Source organism: Pleurodeles waltl, chromosome 1_2, assembly GCF_031143425.1.
Source record: "Pleurodeles waltl isolate 20211129_DDA chromosome 1_2, aPleWal1.hap1.20221129, whole genome shotgun sequence".
Taxonomy (NCBI): Eukaryota; Metazoa; Chordata; class Amphibia; order Caudata; family Salamandridae; genus Pleurodeles; species Pleurodeles waltl.
The window spans coordinates 1,010,508,855-1,010,529,644 of record NC_090437.1 but is presented as its reverse complement, the minus strand read 5'-3'; the positions used below and the strand labels follow the sequence as shown (position 1 = coordinate 1,010,529,644).

At 39.7% G+C, this 20,790-nt stretch overlaps 1 protein-coding gene across 5 annotated transcripts in view; it reads right to left on the bottom strand.

Moving 5' to 3' along the window:
- Positions 1-20,790, bottom strand: part of ATP8A1 (ATPase phospholipid transporting 8A1) — a 944,803-nt gene that overhangs the window by 462,729 nt on the left and 461,284 nt on the right. For all 5 annotated transcript variants that reach the window (XR_011194335.1, XM_069201769.1, XM_069201775.1 and 2 more), the window contains 3 exons: positions 11,255-11,337; positions 3,692-3,741; positions 1,810-1,879 (listed from right to left, as the gene is read on the bottom strand). Coding sequence is in view for 4 of the 5 variants with exons in the window: in XM_069201769.1 (XP_069057870.1) it covers positions 1,810-1,879; positions 3,692-3,741; positions 11,255-11,337 (203 nt within the window). In the remaining variant the exon portion in view is untranslated. The remainder of the gene's footprint in view (positions 1-1,809; positions 1,880-3,691; positions 3,742-11,254; positions 11,338-20,790) is intronic.

The window sequence follows — 20,790 nt, the reverse complement described above, 5'->3', positions numbered from 1 at the left end:
AGCCTGTAGGAACCTGGACCTTGCCAATGGGGCACTGCAAATCATCAGGACAGGTCCACTAAGCCTGTGCTAATGACTTGCTAATGCGTTGCGATGACTGAAAGCTTTCCAACTGCTCAGGCCACTTCCATAGCTTACAAGATGATAGCAGTGCATATCTGTTGCCATGCCTATGCCCGGCTATCGTTTTTAGTAGTTTCCCACACGCTCAAATGGAAAGATTACAAGGATGCCCCAAGTTTCTGTGCTCGGACGCTGTGGGTCTGTGTGTGAAATGAGTAAAATCATGCTGGTTTTAGAGAAGATCATTAACTTTGTGAGTAAATAAACAAGAAGATGGGCTGTCTTAATTCATGAATCTATACAATGTCTTGCTTCTCTTTTTAGGTCTTGCTACAGGCAGTTTTCACTGAATAGAATACCTCATGTTAACGATATTTTTAAAAAGGTACACGTAAAACAGTGCAGAAAGAGTTGTCTGTGAGTCAGCATTCTCCTGCCATTTGCTTTCATGGGCTCATGGGCTGTTCATAGTTTACCACTGCTCCGGATGGGCTGTCTGTCAAAACAGTAGCATTTTGAGGATTTTTACACTGTGGCATTCGTGTCCCTATGATGATGGTGTTCAAGCAGTCCTTTTGTTCGACTGAAGAAGTGGGAATCAGTCGTTGCTTAATTTCAGCCAGTGTTTACTGGTGGTGCCTATCAGCACTTACTTTTGGGGACCAGCACTTAATTTTCCTTATCGGACATGACGTCAGCAAGAGAGAGAGAGAACAACACACAAACGGGAAAGGAGAAGGAAGAGAAAGAAAAGGGAGAACAAGGAATCATCAAGAGTGAGAAAAAGAAGCAGCAGTCTCTGGTAGTGGAGTAGAGAGGCCTGATGTGGATTCAACACTATGCAGGATTGGTATTCGGTGCACTGATTTTTAATGTCACTGCTGGAGCAAAGCTTTTGGCATCAGCATTCAGTATTTTACAAATTACGTACTGGAGTCAGTGTTTATTCTTTGACATATTTACTTTACTTCCATAATGGCATTTTAATTGTTAGATTATGGCTTTTTTTCTTTAGGAAGCGCGTCCTGTTTTTCTTTAAGGAAGGCTAAGTCTGGTCATTAATCACTCTTGTAAGTTCATTTGTTTTACTCTGCTTTAACAACATGGTTTGGGTTTAAATTTTTTTGTTTTCAAAGCACGTGCATGCATATAAACTCTCTTACAGCTGCTTCAAAAACTGGCCCATTGTCAAAAGTATCAATGATGCACTATTTTGCTCTTTGTGCCTTTTAGGTTCACCACTTACATCACAAATTTCCTTCACTGACTCCTTTTCATAACATTCTCCTTTGGGGGTACAGCTTAACACTGCGAATGCAGTATGTTCATCAAAAGGGCCCTTCTCTATGCTTGCATATTTCTGTAGCACAAGATGTTGCTTCATTATGGGATTTTATTTCTAGGACAGCTGGGAGCAGCACACAAAAGTCACCCAATTATTACCAAACACTTCCATTAACAAATCGAAAATTCCGATCTATTAGCTTTGCTATGTAATTTGTTTTAAATGATCGAGACCTGATGGCTTTGACAATGCTTGTTATTTTCTTACAGCGATCAGCAATGGGATTGTGATCCAGTCACTTATTCCAAGATGCTTCTATCTCGAGCAGTCTGAGACTGTTCATATTGTAACATATGTTACAGGGTTTTTCTCATAGAACCAAGAACTTAATTGCGTACAATCATCAAACATGTTTATATCCGGTATAACCACTGCCATGAAACAATATAGTATTTACTTACCGCTCCTTTGCAGTACAGCCTAATTTTACCCGCCCCATTACGAACGATCACAGACATTCTTTTTCTGTTGCTGCAAAAACATGATTAAAATTCTAATTACATTAAGGTACAGCAACAATAAAAATAATCTCACAGTGGAATGCGTACCAGTGTAAATCTCACCGAGCAGTTAAACAACTGATCCATCTATCAACATCGTACATTTCATGCAAGGCGCTAAAATCGTGCAACAGACTAACAATTGGCTTGCTGAATTAGAACATGTTTCCAACTGATCCTCTTTAATTTTTTAAAAAGTGCAAAATCTTTGCATTGTTCTTAAATCACAGACAGGATCACTGGCAAACTGCAGTCCACTAGCTTCAGAGTTACCAGCGACGACGCAGTTCCAAGCTATAACGGCGGCACGGACACCTTTGGTTTTAGTGCAATGCATTATGGGAAGCACAAAACAGAAAACTTCAATGGAATCCTAAACGTGTGTAACATGAATCGATCCCAAATATCTCCTGAAAGACACATTCCCTTTGCAGATTCTTAATACTTTAACACCTGAGTAAAGCGGCCAGTTTCCCAAGAAGATAGATTCGTGGCAGTTATTCCATAAGACTACCATGCTGCACATCAATTACCGGAAAACCAACAATGACACTGGAAAAGGGAGCCAAGATCACTTTGCTGAGTACTAGGTGTATCCTGCTGGACCAAGATCCTCATAAGTCCGCTACCTCCCACAAGCTTATAACACATTTGTTAACAATAAACTACTGGACTGATTTCTGAAGTGGGCAGTGGTTAACAGAACTGGTTTTGCAACTGGATTAATTCCTTCCAGCCTGACAAAATCTAAAGGGCCTATCTTGGATAAACTTCAAAATTGTAGACGAAAGGTAGTATATCTGCTCTCACACGAGGGTCAGATACTACAATTCTCAAAATATACAGCACCAGAGAAGAGTAAAACCTCAAAAACGTTTGTACATCGGGCACACAAGTTACAAAATGATGCAAGATTTAACAAGGCACCAGTAAAGATTCCAAAGAAACATGACGCATCTTAATCTGACAATCATTCCTGCAGCAGAATTTTGCACTATAAGTTTCCTCTTATACTATCTTCAGGAATGCTAATTTGAAAATAAAGGGCTTAGTTAAAACATGAGTTGATGATTGCATCAGCAATCAATATTTTTGGGCTTTCCAGAAAGCCCCAAAAAGAAGCACTTTCTACAATCTTAATAGGATACAATATGCACCAAGAAGTCCATATTCATGTCAGACACACCATCCTCTTAGGTAATTCACCACTTCCATAAGTGACATAGGTTCCAAAAATTAAAACGGGGCAGGCCAGTGGACAGGATTCTTTTTTTTTTTTTTTTTTTTTTTTAACTACTGGCAGGGGTTAGCAACCAAAATCTGTCAAGCTATTCTGGAAGGTACCACACCTTGGTGGAATAATGATTTCACAATCCAGTTACAATCGTGTGTGTGTCATCAATGAATCATGGTAACTGAGACAGCAGTATTTGAGGTCAAAAAAAGAGTCTCACATAGGTATTAAACATGAAGATGGATATACCCTATGGAATATTACAGGCAACATGGATGGTATCTGACAGCAGAAGCCCTACTTTCACACTTTGAAATCATTCAGGTACAAATGATCAAAACTAACGTAATGCCTGATTCAAGAGGTAAGTCCACACTAAGAAGCAAGATATCATGATCTACTCAGCTGAATGTCTATAAATCCCTCCAACTAATGTAATCAAGATATTAACCTTTTTATTTGAAAAGAAGCATTGCAACATATTACACTGAACTAGACTATAGATTACATTAGCAACCAGATATAAATGTAGCCAATGGTTTTCTTTACCTTGTAAATTCAAGCACATTCAACAGTTCGTATCTTTCTTTTTGTCCAAGCTGGAAACAAAGAGAAATTTTGTTTGAAAGTCTCAAAGGAAACTGTAAATGGAATACTTCTGATATATAAAAAAAAAACAATATATATATATACACACACATTCATATACTCATACATATATTTATATACACACGCATATATATAGTCACAGTATAACAACTAGTAAATATATCCTTTACCGTTGCGAAGAACCTAAATTGAAACTTCACAATCTTATCAAGAAACTACAACTAGGGTTTGCTATAACATATTAGCAGAACTGCTGCAAGTTAGTCAACTAATAAAAACATGTTTATGGGAGAATCACTGGGCTAAGGAGGGGTGTTTCATAATCTTTTGGAAAAGGCATTAGACAAAAGTATCATTAAAACAAGTGTTGGAGCAGATATGCTAATATGAGAAATTTCTAATGATTTGCGTGTGAATACTAATGAGAAAATTTGATAAAGAAACTAATATTTGAAAATAACGTGTGTGAGCAAAATGTGCCCACGGGGAGTGGTCTCCATGTGTGTTAACAAGATGCTAAATAATGAAAAATATTCATGAAAAACGTATTACTATGTCATATTTGGATGTATAAACTATGTTTTGTGTTAATTCGTATTCTTAACTTAAGCCATACTGGAGGCCTGGTTTTCGCTGGGCCTTGCCTTCTTAACGTGGAGATGCGACAAGGCTTCCAAGGACTGGAACTGGAGAGAAGGACCTTGAACTGTACAGAGTTCAGAAGGCTCTGCTAGAACATTCTGCAAATGTGCCAGTAGACAGGAGATGATGAAGGCAATTTGATAAAATTATGTGTAGTGTAGGCTAAACGCACTTTCCCAGGACTTGAACAATGGAAGCACTGACTAAAAGACTGGGTGCAACAATTTAGTTACCTGAAGAGCCGGATGATGTTCTCATCGACAGAAGAACCAATCAAACTAATGGAACTTGAACCATGAATAGACGTGTATATGCGGTAAACAAAAACTATAGGTTAGAGTCATAACTTTTGATAAGGTTGAACAATTAGCAATTAGTGGGACGGAGTGAGAGACCCTAATAAAAAGTCATGACAAGGGGAGAAAATTCAGAGCGGAGAGGAGAAAGTTGGTGACGTCAGGCGATGCTGTCCGAAGTGCTGATAATTGGGCTTACTTTTCTGTGAGCCTGATACTTTGCTGATGACCTGGAGACAAAGACTGACTTGCTGATCCATCTTGGATAGGTAGCTATAATAATGTGACTGACTAATGCGTGCTTTTTCTTCAAAGTACCAACGGCGCTGTTTTAAATATTTTTCTCTTAGATAGATTTTTCCAAATTAATGTTTTGTCTAAATTGTTTTCGCATGAAGACCCACATGCTGATGCTAATCTGGGTTAGGTAGGGTGACAAGGGTGACATTGACAGTGACAATTGACTGACTAAATTGCATTGCTGAATTACTCCATTAATGTTGAAAATTGCTGACTTATGTTGTACTTTGATTGCGCAATATTCTTTTGGTGAAAATTTTTTTGTGATGATTAATAAAGTCTGATTAACAATAAAGTCGAATAAAGGTTTTGAATAGAATTGTAACTAATAGGGAATAAAAACGATTAACCTTTTTGAGAGTGATTGTAATTCTTATTAGATAAGTTTTCACTAATGTTTGATAAATGATTATAGTGATGGTTCAATGGTCTACTACTTAGCTAGGATACTCCATGCGATCCAAAAGGTTCATCAACCTATATGCGTCCCCTTGTAAGTTTACTTACAAAGGACCAGGCACGCTAGCAAGAGTAACTTGTCATTGGTGTTACACTTTTATCCAAACAAACCTGCTGGGTTACAAAAATATGGGGTGACCGTGCTAACAAACATTTGCGTTTGAAGCAAGCCCAGAAAAAAACACCTTTGTTTAGTGGGAGGACCAGTGGCCAGGTGTGGCGTGTGTGGAGATACTACATGGGTGAACGCTGAAACAACTGATAATGCCTATTAAACAGGAAAACTTTATCATAAATAAAGTTCAAACAGACTCCGCATCAGTGCCGTTTAAGGCAGTATAACAGAAAAAGGAAGTTTGAGGCAGGGGTCAAGGTGGAGCCTTTGGAAGAGGAATTTTGAATGCTTGTTTTTCAGCACTAACTAGACAAACGTGGTACCTGTTTAAGCAAGCAAGAATGGTTTAAGACATATAGAAATTGATATTTTTGGAAACCTTCATGTTTTTGTCGATGCCCCTTTACTGACATGCTGGAATCAGTAAGCCACATACGGCCATATGTAAGAACGCACTGATTGGCCACAATCCATGGGATTTGGCAAATCTCAGAGTTGTAACTAGTAAATGTGTTTTTCAACTGTACTAAACCCATTCAGTGATCCAGTAACAGTTTATCGAAATACTAAATGGATGTAGGAAACCAATGTAAATCTATATTTGGAAGGGGCCAGCTCAGGGTGTCCCTTTCAAAAACTATTTCCCTATGATAGGGACAAATATTCTGAAATATCTATCTAGAGATAAACAGTACTGGTGGCACCAACAATGATGAATACTAAAGACTTTCAACTAAAGTGAGCATTATAATGCACTGCATTTACCACAAATGCAATGCATTGGGACAAACTGCTTCTGGTATGCCAGGCAGTGTGCTCCATCCCCCCTTTAGTGATTGTCCCACTGCTGAGTTGTTGCTCTGATGAGCTCTGGAATGCACATGTGCTCAGGGAGTGGTACAAAATCTGGGAAGACTATGAGCAGAATTGCCAGCACTCCCAAATTAAAGATTTTAGTCTCTATGGAAGACGGACAAATGTCCTGAAACACGTTTCTAGAGATACACAGCGCTGGCTGCAGCAACATTGGCAAATACTAAAGTCTTTCAAATAAAGTGACTGTTATCATGCACTGTATTTACCACACTTCATCTGGGTGAACTATGTGCTGGTATGCCATGCAATGTCCTCCCTCGCCATCCTTTTGGGAACATATTCATGTTTTGTGACCAAATTCAGGTTGCAACACAGTAATATTTAACAGACTAATGAACGTTTTTGGTAACCTATCCACAAAGGGTAAGGGATCCCAATATATTCACAATAAGGAAGGGGTTCTGAAGGAAGCTTTTACCCTTTGTGAATTGTTTTAAACATTTTTTAGTAGTAGGCAGTGGCCCATGGGACCACTATCTACTCTTTAAAAATGTTTTTTAAAGATTTACTTTTATTGTTTTAAATGCAACCCATCTTTGTTTAAGGAAGACGAACTGCATTAAAATAAACTGCTTTATTTAAAAGCAATTACAGATATGGTGGTCTGCTAACTCGAGCAGGCCACCACCCCTGTGATGGCAATTAATCATAGTGGGTCGCAATTTGTGATCTACCTTTTTAATAAGCATAAAACAGTTTAGATTACAAACCACTACAATTTAGATTTTTAAGAACTGATCTCTTAGGACATAGGTTAGTTCATGTTGGTATTTTGCAATCAGCAAATAGTACATCTGGCCTATAGTCCTTAACCAGCACAATCACAGAGTGCAGGTCTGAAAACTAGGTAAGACGAACACAGCCTCAACTGTGTACAAACACAGGCAGAAATGGCATATCTGTCCTCAAGACAACTTTTATAGAAAACATAATAAGTAAACCGAGCAATTAAGTTAAAAGAATTGTAGATCACAAAACGCAAGGTATGGGCTTTTTTGGTGACAAGGTTTTGAGTCAAAACTACAAATTTATTTAACAATAGTAAAGTGTTTTCATTACAATGGTTAATTCTAAAATTTGGTTCCTGTTAAGCATCAAAATTGTCTCAAAGGGAGGTTATTCTGCCACATGTTTCTAAGACAAGTCAGTAAAAACCCTTTCTTTTTTAGTTCGTTTTCTTAAGGCAATATTAGATAACCAAGGATACTTGCAGGGGCAAACCCAGATAAGGTAATAAGGCTCAACTATTATGATGGGCCTTTGCGGCTGCTATACAACCAACAAAGCACACTTTACTATTTTCTACGGTCACTACCCCCCAATGGAAGACATGGCTAATATCCTAATATCCTTATTCAAAGTATTAGAACTCAATCACTGCAAGGAAGATTTGATTGTGGGCTGGATGACAAAGCCCTTTTGTGGTTCACAAAATCACTCTAAATTTGAGGGCTACAAGGGCTTTCAACAATGTACAAAAGCCATTTTCTAAGTTGGAAAAGTCCTTCTGAATGCAAATGTAGAGTTTAAGACCAATTTATTCATAAGCTTATGCACTGCAAGAACTAGAATAACATCTTTATTAGCACCGGTTAAGGAGAGAGCCCTCACCGTGAGCAAGCTTGACTTGCGCAACAACCGCCATATATATCAGGTGGGAAATTCCTGCAGCCTTGCTCGCACAAGCCATGTGGATCATGTTAACGTCTAACTCACTAGTCCAATTTGATTAGCAGCTCTGGAGCTTTACCATTAAGAGAAGAGTAGTGAAGAACAAGCATATATGAACAATTCTGTTTACTGTGTTAAGAGAACATCACAGTGTACCGTTTCTTGTGATTCTCACCCACTTACAGAGTTCCAGGGGCATTCTTACTGACAAATATTTACCTGGAACATGACTGGTCACAGCACGATTCCCTCTGCCTGGAATCACTCCTGTGGTTGCAGTATGGCTAATCTTCACAGTGACTTTAACACAGGCCTGGTTAACACACTTGTTTCCAATGAAATTATGGGCCTGATTACGACCTTGGCGGATGAGATAATCCATCACAAACGCGACAGATATCCTGCCCTCCGTTTTACAAGTTCCATAAGACATGATAGAACTTGTAATACGGCGGGATATCTGTCACGTTTGTGACGGATTATCTCATCCGCCAAGGACGTAATCAGGCCCTATATGCTGAGCTCTTTACTATCACCAGGGCCAGTTTGTAATATGTGAGCTGTATCAAAGCTTCTTGACTCAAGAAGTTTCACATTCATGTGTCAAAAAGAAAGTCACTAGCTACATGCGGTGTGGTCAAACATTACTGCTAGTATGTTTCATCACTCTGACAAAGATGTTTCTGCTTGTCATCAGTATGGTTTCTAGAAGTAAAACCTATACCCTCTCAGCAAATCTTCCATATGTAGCAATATTCTGTATGAAATACCACCAGTTCTTACACACAGAGCACAAGAACCACTAGCCAGAAAGATTGACCAATAAGGCCTAAAAAGAAGTCGCCTAGAAAGCAGCACATGCATCTATACTTAAAATGATAACAAACAAGACTTTGAAGTGCCTGTTGAAGGTTGAGTGATCTTAATACAAGCGGTTAATGAAGCTGTACATACAATTATTGCTAGGCAGAAACAATCCTGGCATCTGCATTATAAAAGACAAGTCCAAAGAAGTGGAGACATTGGAAAGGGAGTAAAGAAAACAACACTCTTTGGGCATTAGTGCAGGAAGAATTGAAGTTTCTTTAGAGCCCAGCCAATTGCTCCTAAGACATCAACAATAATGGGAATGCAAAAATAATTACATAATATCTACACACACAATTATTCAACCCGATGAAGAGATGAACTCTAAAAGTAATACTGCCTTGAAATATTCCCTCCAGACCCATTTGTAGATCTATCTTAAATCTATGTTTGACTACTGCATTATATTTCGGCCTGCGGAGGTGTGCTGGTTATTCCTTGTTTTGGGGAAGTGGCAGTCCAAGAAATGTGGTTGTATGTACTGCTTTGTACCTCAATCTGCATGGGAGCAAATATATGTGTGAATCTTTTTTAGGACAGAGTACAAAAGGCCATCCAGGCTCATGGATTATACCAAATGTAAACGCAGCATAGAAGTTTATGGATTAGACAGGACGTAAATACAACATTCAATTTGCAACCTGCAATTTCCCTGGAAAGCCAATAAACAAAGAGGCAATATATTTTGATGTGTCACTGAAACACAGTGGCCAGGGAGAGACACCACAAATGCCAGGGATAGAGAACAGATCATGAATATCCTTCCATCTAAATACTACATATTTTAGACACAGTAGTGGATACAAAGCAAACGTAAAGATGTACATATATATCTACTTTACTTAGAGCACCTGGCTTTTTAGTTAACAAGCTGGACTTTGATGTGGACTCAGTTATGTTTGATTCATCAGTAGAAAACTAATTTTAAAATCTTAAAACGTAGGGGCAATTACCAACACAAATTCTTCCACTACTTTAGTTGCTTTTTCATTACCTAAATGGTACTGTAAAGACCATTACATATATCAAAAATATTTTTAATGATCTGAAAAGGCAAATAAAGCTTAAAGAAGAATTGAAATTGATGCCTTAGATTTACAGTCAGGCACTTATTGTAGGGGTGCAAGTTTAGCTCCTTGTTTAATAATTTTACGCATTAAGAAATACAAGTTACTCCGCTAAGAAGTTACTAAAAAGCACATATTGCAAGAGTGGGGTTTAGTGACCTTTTTGATAGAACACACTAGTTAGACAAGAATTATTTGAGCTATTTATAATTAAAATAGGAAAATACAACAATATTATGAATATTCCGCACAGTTACTATATGTAGTACAAAACAATTGATATATGCTTATGCATTTTTTCAGCAAAGGCAACAGCAGGGCATATTAACTATTTTGAAGACTAACACAAGAACCTAAAAAAAGACAGAAACTATACCAGAATTAAGCAATCCTTTAAGATAGTAACTAATATTTAGGATGCAGGCTCCTTTACACACTGAATTGTTTGCAACAATTTTCAAGATATTGTGATTAGATATGTTCTGATATTGTTTTAGAAAATATGGACTCAAATTAGATTTTGTAATTTCCTAATTTGGAACACTGGATTTATTGGCTACAGCAGAACTGAAATACAATTATTAGGCTATACATATTAAATTAAAATAGTTTCTTGGTCTAATAGAGTGTATATTAATATTCACAGCATAATTATAATTCCCTTATGGTCTATGCAAGCTTTATTGTTGGTCTCACTAATTTTATTCTTGCCCCTTTAAATCCCATTCAACAGTGAAACACACCCTTTCTCATTTCAGTTAGTGTTCTGTGAGCAGAATTTTAGGTCTATTTCACCAAAAAGTAAAGAAACCATTAATTGGTGTTCTGGAGGGAAAAACACAATCTGGCAAAAAAAAAAAAAAATTCTTCAAACTCTTTTCACCCATCTTACAAATTGCATTATAGGGGACCAGCATGAATGAAGAAGAGAGTGGTCCTCTCTTTAACTATAGATCCCAGAAGAACAAACAAGCTTTTGCTGAACAAAAATAATTTGGTCTGAAAAAATCCAAAGAAGGCATAGTTTAAGTAGATCTTTATGTTTGTTATTACTAAAACGGTTTATTAGTTCCTCATTATTGATGTCTGAATTAGACACTTAAAACTTTGTACCAAAATAGTTTTAGCTAGAACTTCTCAGATGAAGTACCAGTGCAGAGCAATATATTTAACCTACACACTTAGATAGATTACTATGAAATATACTCACTGATTCTATAATGACAGAGTCAGGTGTTCTTCCAGTGAAAACAAAGCGCAATTGCCTGGCTGCTCTTACTAAAGCTCCTTCATCTGTAAATAGAAAAAAAGCAAAAATTAAATGGCAGACAAATTTTTCATAAGCTGTGCCGATTTTGTTTCAACCATGACAGAAATCTTTACATCGGAATAACAACTGGTGAAGATTATTTGGGACATTTTCATTGTACTTTCATTCTTTGGTTTCTCCACCTTCCATCACTAATTAATGTACAGCATCCTGTAGCGGTGTAAAAGACTGCAGGATTTGTTGAGACATCCGCAAATGAATGCATCAGTAGCTATCCACTGCTAAAAGTTATTTTATGAAGCAAAAATAGTCTGCCAATCACTGGGATAATCTAGAATAATGCTCCATCAGTCCATTTGTGGACAGTTTTAGCAACTGTGAATTCTCAGATAGATAGCCTATGTGGCAAACGTACTTCAGAAGGATGAAACTCTGGTTTATGTCCAAACATAATGCATTCAACATAATACCAATATCAGTTCTTTTGTCCTACCATTGTGAGAAACCCAATTAAATAACACAAGTTGGGTGAGGTCTGAGAGAAGCAGTACATTACTTCATTGTGATTCAGATATTCCTATTGTTTGCTGTTTCACCTTCACATCTGTCTGTGAAGCCTACAACACAAATGGGTCTGGTCACAAACTTCGTATTAAAGAGCTGCTATTACTTTAACCTCTACAAAGTAGAGCTGCTCTGGCTAACGTGTGACCGAAGATATTCGATGACAGGTGTGGTTACTAAGAACCTTCACCTGTTCTCATCCACTCTGCTGTGCAACTTAAAGCTCAGATGTTCCCAGTAATCACCCCATGGGGCTCCCCCAAAGTCTATAGCTCTTCAGAGTAAGAACCTTGCTGTAAGTACCTCTACAAACTGGAACCAATGTCACCCTTTTACGCTGTGCCACTCTTTAGTCCCATAATCGTGACATTGAGGATCTCATGTTGACCGTGACTTTTGTGCTGGAATTCTTGATTTCACAGCTATATCAAGATACTGGGTTTTAACATAGAGAAACAACCCGTTGTATGTATTCAAAGTTCAGGAATAATCTTTCAAATACCTCCAAATGAACAAAATTCTGCAATATTTTCATATTACCCATTTCTGTGAACCTCCAATTTAATCCCAAAGCTGGAATTATTGTACCAAAATCTTAAAATTAGTTGACTTCTTATGATGACAGTAATCTGTGAGATAAATAATGAGGACATATAAGCATAATTCAGCACCATCAAATAAAGACAGCTGAAATGTACCCCATTCAGATGTTCTGACCGTAAAAGAACATCTGATATTTATACACCCAGAGGTTTGTGACTCAAGCAGCAATCAGTTTTCTAGATTATTTTCTTTCAAGAAACTAAACACCTGTTTTCAAATTTACTAATTATTCTACCATAGTTTGGAAAACGCACACTATATAATTTCTGTTTTGAACAATGGTATTAAAGTCATTGTCAACAAGTAAAAATAAGAGTGAGGTTGCCTTATCAAATGCACATTAAGTAAACTATGGAAACATTTGCATAATGATAATCAGAACTACAGGGATTTCTTTCTTCTCAGGGAAAGGTTAAGTCTGCTCTCTCTCCAGATGGTATACCTATACCTTCTCGCCCTGTCTTTCCTGAGAGAAGAGACTTGAGATGAAAAGAAGTCAATGCATACTAATGAAATATTTTTTTCTTGTAGATTTCACTGCACATTTATTGACGCTATAGCATCATATCATTTCAAACTAATTTAAAAGCCTAAATTGATCAAAGTTCTTTAGGATGGAACAGACTGAATAATTAAGCCACTTTTTGATTTTGAATTAAACTTAGCTGCAGTAGGACAAAAAAAAACTTTGGAGAAGCAGGTGCCTAACTCATCTACAATCACGATACTTGAAACCATTTGCAAGGCCAAGTGTTATGAATATTATGGTTTCAAACCGGGTATTTCCCTGCTTGATTTACATGTGCTATTCAACCAATAAATATACTGAGTGCGGGTGATTATTATGACATACATTTAGTTTATATTATTATGTTCTGCAGTGTGATAATCAAGCTTATGTGAATCCATGTGCATTTTTTAATTTGAATGTTAATTGCTTCTTTTTACATTAGCTTATTGTTGATTTCTAAGAGTATCTAGATGGTTCACAACTACGTGTCTTGTTTACTGTTATTTCAAAACAACTCAATCTTGTAGAATGAAAATAATTAAAGGGGCATCAGGTCACTTTCTAGTAATTATTTGTGGGTAAGACTTTCTAACAAGGAGATTATGTTATAAAAGTCAGTCACAGAGAGTGAAGGGTAGAGGGGAACCCCGACACTAGGACAGGCCACATAGAGTCACGTTGCTGGTCCCAAATAATGGCTACTGGGACAGGAGGCATTTAGCATTTGCTTGATGACATCAGTGCAGCTGGCCTTGTGAGAGGAGAATAGCAGACCATGCATCTGCATTGAACATAAGAACTATTGTTAAACAGGTATGCAGGTGTCTATTATCTCTGAAAACTCAAAATATGTGTTATTTTCTGCTGGGCTAGTTTTACATTAGTGCTTAGAAGTAGTAAAATGAGGGTGGGATTGCTCTAGATTTATCACCAGAACCATTTTAGAGGGGTTCCTCTTATTTACACTTTTAGTGAATGTTGCTGCTGCCATTGTATTTGTCTTTATTGGGGTTACACTCCACATTGTGTGCATAAGGCCAGGAGTATCCCTTGTGTGCTAGTGTTCTTGAGTGCCTAATTATTCAATAGAAGAAGGATTGGGATTCTATTAACTATCCTTGTAATGTACTACGGAATTGTTACCTCAAACAAATTTTGCTCAACTACTGCTCAATGGGTATGGAACGGTTGCAATACAACTGTTTGTCTAATTCAGGTTGGCACATTGACTAAGTACTTAGCTCTAGCGGGGGGAGGGTTATAGAAAACCAACCTCTGTTTTAGAAAAATCTAGAAAATGTATCATAAGAGGAGCCAACATAGGGATACAGACTCTAGGGAAACCCACAGTCTCATTCCACAGGACAATCAGACAAGTGTCCAACCAAAGAAGTGGCCCTGTAGGATTTATTTTTGGTCAAATCAGTTCTTTTTAACTCATTTCCATTGCACAATATTTCTTACATGGTTTGAATACCGATGTTAGTTTTAGGAAGCAACTACAAAGCCATCTTTTTATAAACAATTTTATTTGTTTTTGCAAAAACAAAAAAAAGCTTTACACCAAAACACACAAGGGCATCACCTCTTATCCAGTAGAGGATCATATAATCAAAAATCAAGGAACAGAGGCTCGAGTTAATAACAGTCCCCCCATTTTACCCCAAATCTTCTCATGTTCATGGCAACATCATCTTGCTCTGTAAATAGGCTCTTCTGGTTTTGTTCACCAGTTCAGGCCTGATTGTTATTCAGCTAACATGGATGGGTTGGTTGTTTTCTACTTCTAAACTACATCTCTTTTAGCGATCATCGTGGCCATGCCAATGAGGTACCTTTCACCCCCAGTATTTCCCAGGTCCAGTATTCCGATAAGAGCGTGTTTGGGCCTCAATTTAAGAGGGTAGTCCAGGACCACAGTAATGGAGTTAGTTATAGGTCTCAGGTAAGTCGTTATCAATGGGCACTGCCACGCCATATGCTAAAAGCCGTTGTCTGCGGTAGGGAAGCACTAATAGGTAGGGCTGTGCAGTTTCACTGCATGTCATAATTTCAAGGGGGTGAGATAGGTACTATGTAAGAAATGCACCTGGAATAGGCTGAGTCGGGAGGATATAGCAATTCCATGTGGGGCCCATACAAGCAAATCGCTAATTGAGGTCATCTAGGGGACTGACCCAGAACCTCCCACTGCCTCCTGGTAGGGGGCAGGTACGGGTAAAAAAAATCAGGGGCACTGGCAATTAGAGTATGGTATATGCATGAGACTTCACCCCTGCCCAGTTTACTCATTAGCAACTTAGCTTCCAAGCGGTTGTTTTCAGGAAGCCCATCAAGTCTGTATCTATATATGGCGAGGGCATGTATGAATTGGAAATATTTATGGAATGGGTCTTAGAGAGGACATATTGAGCCTGAAGATCTTGGAATGACCAGACGGTGGTCTCATGACAAATGTCTCCTATGAGCATAATGCCTATTTTGACCATTGCCTGGAAGCCCTATAGGCCAGATGTATGATGGAGTTGATGTCCTCTCCATAGTGGGGTTTTCCTGGGTGACGTTGTACCAACCCATGAAGCACAGCACAGCCTCCACGACAGAAAGATTACTCGGGTGATTTCAGGGAGTTCCTGTGGGAAGGGGTCCCTATATAGAAATCATATTCCTGTGTTGAGTGCAACAAGGAAGAGTTAGACACAGTATGTGGGGTCGTCCAAGCCCTCTGTCAGCCAGTTGTGACTACCAATAACTGAGAAGCCCTGACTTTTTGCCTTTGCTGATGCCTAGTTATAATTTGAAAGTGTGCTGAGGCCTTCTAACCAGGCTAATCCTAGGATACCTGAGTGAAATACCTTTCATTTGAAGTATTACTTGTAAATCTTGAACCTGTGGTTCTTAAAATAAACTAAGAAAATATATTTTTCTATATAAAAACCTATTGGCCTGGAATTGTCTTTTGAGTGTGTGTTCCTCATTTATTGCTTGTGTGTGTACAACAAATGCTTAACACTACCGTCTGATAAGCCTACTGCTCGACCACACTACCACAAAATAGAGCATTAGAATTATCTTTTTTTGCCACTATCTTACCTCTAAGGGGAACCCTTGGACTCTGTGCATGCTATTTCTTACTTTGAAATAGAACATACAGAGCCAACTTCGTACATTGGTGGATCAGCGGTGGGGTACAAGACTTTGAATTTGCTGGACTACTCAGCCAATACCTGATCACATGACTAAATTCCCAAAATTGTCATTAGAAAGTGATTTTTGAATTTTGACTTATTTTTCTAAATTTTTAAAAAGTCCTGCTAGGGCCTTGTGTTAGTCCCTGTTAGCATTTCTTTTAGAGTTTAAAAGTTTTGTAAAAGTTTGAATTAAGTTCTAGAGATAGTTTTAGATTCTTAAAAAGTATTCCAACTTTTAGAAACATAATGTCTAATGCAGAAGAGTTAGTGATGGAACTCAACCTCACCCCTTACCTGCATCTTAGGATGTCAGAGTTAAGGTCTCTCTGTAAAATCAAAAAGATAAAGACTGGTTCAAACCCTACCAAAGTACAGCTCCAGGAGCTCTTGGCAGAGTTTGCTAAAAACAACCCCTCTGATGATGCCCCCACAGAGGGGGACACTAGTGAGTTGGAGGAACTCCCACCTCCAACCCTAGATAGGGAGGCCAGGGTTCCTCCAACCCTGACTCTACAAGTGATAGTCAGAGATGCTGCTTCTCTCACAGGAGAGTCCAGCAACTCTGGAAGCATTGAGGAAAGCCTCAATGAAGATGACCTCCTGTTAGCCAGGATGGCCAGAAGATTGCCTTTGGAAAAACAGGTCCTAGCCATAGAAAGGGAAAGACAAGAGATGGGCTTAGGTCCCATCAATGGTGGCAGCAACATAAATAGGGTCAGAGATTCTCCTGACATGCTAAAAATCCCTAAAGAGATTGTACCTAAATATGAAGATGGTGATTACATCACCAAATGGTTCACAGCTTTTGAGAGGGCTTGTGCAACCAGAAAAGTAAACAAATCTCACTGGGGTGCTCTCCTTTGGGAAATGTTCACTGGAAAGTGTAGGGATAGACTCCTCACACTCTCTGGAAAAGATGCAGAATCCTATGACCTCATGAAGGCTACCCTGATTGAGGGCTTTGGATTCTTAACTGAGGAGTACAGGATTAGGTTCGGGGGGCTCAAAAATCCTCGAGACAGACCTGGGTTGATTTTGTTGACTTCTCAGTCAAAACACTGGATGGTTGGATTCATGGCAGTGGTGTAAATGATTATGATGGGCTGTACAATTTATTTGTGAAAGAACACCTGTTAAGTAATTGTTTCAATGATAAACTGCATCAGCATCTGGTAGACCTAGGATTAATTTCTCCCCAAGAATTGGGAAAGAAGGTGGACCATTGAGTCAGACTAGGGTGACCAAGACTTCCACAGGGGGGTGACCAAAAGAAAGGGGTCACAAAGACTCCCCAGGAGAAGAGTGTTGAGACATTCAAGGGTAAAAGTAAAGAGTCTTCTACAGGGCCCCAAAAACCTGCTCAGGAGGGAGGGTCCAAAGCCTCTTCACAACCCCAATTTGGGTACAAGGGTAAAAACTTGGAATTGTCTTTTGAGTGTGTGTTCCTCATTTATTGCTTGTGTGTGTACAACAAATGCTTAACACTACCCTCTAATAAGCCTACTGCTCGACCACACTACCACAAAATAGAGCATTAGAATTATCTCTTTTTGCCACTATCTTACCTCTAAGGGGAACCCTTGGACTCTGTGCATGCTATTTCTTACTTTGATAGTACATACAGAGCCAACTTCCTACACCTGTCTTATACTGATAACTGGCATTTAGCCCAGGCTATACGTGGTGGATAATCTGCCCACAAGAAGGCTTCTATCGTGGCTGTGAAGTCTCTGTACCATTTGTCTGGGATAATGAGTGCAAAATTCTGAAAGACACATAAAAACCACTGTAGGGTCATCAATTCGAAAAGGGCTACATGGTCCAGTAAGGAAAGTGGTAAGGTCGTCCAACATTGCAGGTCCGCTCTCATCGTGGAGCCAAGGGGTGTCATATTAAGGCTCCAGGTTTGTTTGGGAAGGAAGGAAATATGGATTCCCATGTATTTGAAAGTTTAGGCATTTAATAGGTATCAATGACTGCCATTGCATAATTTCAGTGTGCCTCTAAATGGGACCAGCAAAGATTGTTCTTGTTTACCCAGAGTCCCGAGGCCCCTTAGTAGAGTTTGAAGAGTTGAAGGCACTGTTGCCCTGTAAGACTTGGGTTTGCAAGGAAGAAGAGACCGTTGTTCATGTAAAGAGTGAGTCATTCTTCAGTAGAGCTCTCCCATTTCCACCCTTTTAGTTGGGCATCGCTTCTCACCAGCCGGTCTATAACAGGGGCCCTGTCTGGTCCCCCTACCAATAGAGAAGGCTGCCGAAAGTACTCAGCTGACCAGCACTTGGGCTTGTGGACTGAGTACAACAGGTCAATATGTATTGTTGTATAAGAGGATACAGACCCATCTTCATCAGCACCATTTTTGGCAGGTCGCCGGTCTAGACACAGGGCTCTTTCAAGAAGCCACATACTATTCAAGCAGGTGCAGGGTGCAGACAAGCAGCGCTGCTTTCAGGCAAGGACGCTGTTTAAAAAAATTCTTAATGCCGTTTTAAGATTGCTTTTATTTTCACTTTGTGCTGAGTGTTTGTGCCACTTGCTTACCTACTGCTGTCTGTTTCGCCACATCTCTGTGCCGGCTGTTGTAGAGAGAGCGGCTTTTCTCCATTCCTCACTTCCTTTGGGCCAATAGATCGCTACCATTTTGGACAGGTCAGCGGCCTAGACACTGGGCCCTTTCAAGAGACATACTATTTAAGCAGCTGCAGGACAGGACGCGCCACTGGTGCCCTAAAGGCAAGCCCCTGTGCGCCCGTCCGATGCCAGATGCCAGTACTCCTGCCCGTTTTTTCTCAGATCCGTCAGATCTCTCTCAAAATGGCCAGTACTACAGTTTGGAAGTATTCCCCTTCTGAAATGAAGTAAGTCATGCCATCCTTATTAAAACTAATAGTTCCACCCCATGCTGTAATGAACAGTTCCCATCAATTAAAGGACTGGTTATTTGCAAATAATGCAATTTTGTATGCTTAGTTTTTTTTTACTACACCAAGAGCTGACTCTTTTTGGAGGCTTTTAAGGCTTCCACTCTTACATCTTAAATGGACATTAATGCTGCTTAATTCCCATCATGATTCCCTAACAATTATTCTCAATCAATTAGTCCCCCCTTAAGAAACTTTCTTCCTCCGCATCTTCTCCCAAAAATCAAGCACCCTGTTACACTAACAATCTGCGGTGGGAAAAAATGATATGCCTGGAAAGAACATGCTAAGCGATCATCACAAAAGGATCAGGGCGAAATGGAAAGCAAACATTACTTCCACAATCGCCATAGTGGGCCATTCCACATAGGAGCTTTACAAAGCGCTAAATAGCTTCTTAACTTCTCAAGCCTGTGCCACCATCACTCCGGCATCTCTCAAACTTTGCGATTCCTTATCAGATTTCTTTGAGAACAAAATCAACACCATCTGTAAGGCTATCCCGCCAGCTCAAAACACTCAGAAATGGTACTGGATCTGAGGCAACCTCATTCAGATGCCAAGGCTGGAATGGAGGACTTTGCTCTTTAGAACAGATGCAGAAGATGCTAAATCTTGTTTAATCAGGTTCCCCCTTAAATCCTTGTCTACATAGGATAATATCCAGCCTAGCTGCCTGCCTGGCTCCATAAGTAAAAACATTGTTCAATCTTTCCTTAACTTGTACTAAAGGGGCAACCAATTGGAAGTGTGCATAAGTAACTCCTCTTCTCAAAAAAACCCTGCCCTCACCACATCCTCAACAAAGCAAGCTCCGTCATCGCACCCCAACTACAGAAGATCATCAACAGCTCCTTCGAGTCCGCCACCTTCCCAGAGAGCTGATCAATGCCCTTCTCATAAAACTCAAGGCAGACCCAAAGGACCTCAAAAACTTACGGCCTATCTCCCTGCTCCCCTTCCCAGCAAAAGTAATTGAGAAGGCTGTCAGACAACTAACCCGCTTCCTCAAGGAGAACTGCACCGTGGACCCTTCCCAATCCGGATTCCGCAGCAACTACAGTACCGAAACCACCCTCATCGTCGCCACTGACATCAGTGCCATACTGGACAATGGCGAAACCGTGGCCCTCATCCTCCTGGACCTCTCGGCAGCTTTCAACACCGTCTGCCACCACACCCTACGCTCACGCCTCAGCAATGCAGGAATCTGCGACAGAGCCCTGGGCTGGGTCACCTCCTAGCTCATCGGCAGAACCCAGAGAGTCCGCCTCCCCCATTTCACTCGGAGGCCACCTAAATCATCTGCGGCGTACCTCAGGGTTCATCCCTCAGCCCGACCCTCTTTAACGTCTATATGGCCCCGCTCGCTAACATCCCTCGATCCCACAACCTCAACATCATCTCATAGGCCGACGACACCCAGTTGACCCTCTCCCTCACCGAAGGAGCCCACCAAGATAGACCAACCTCCACGAAGGAATGAAGGCCATCAGCGTCTTGAGACCCTCATGGGTGAGTAGTGGACTTTACAAATTCCTGATTGTCAATCCTGAGGTCCTCGCTAATTACAAACCCATCTCGACGCTACCGCTGCTCGTCCTTCCTTGATAACCATACCCAACACATCTATTTAGGTCCATTTAAATTTAGAAAGATGTATCAGCAAAGAGGTCCTCCAGG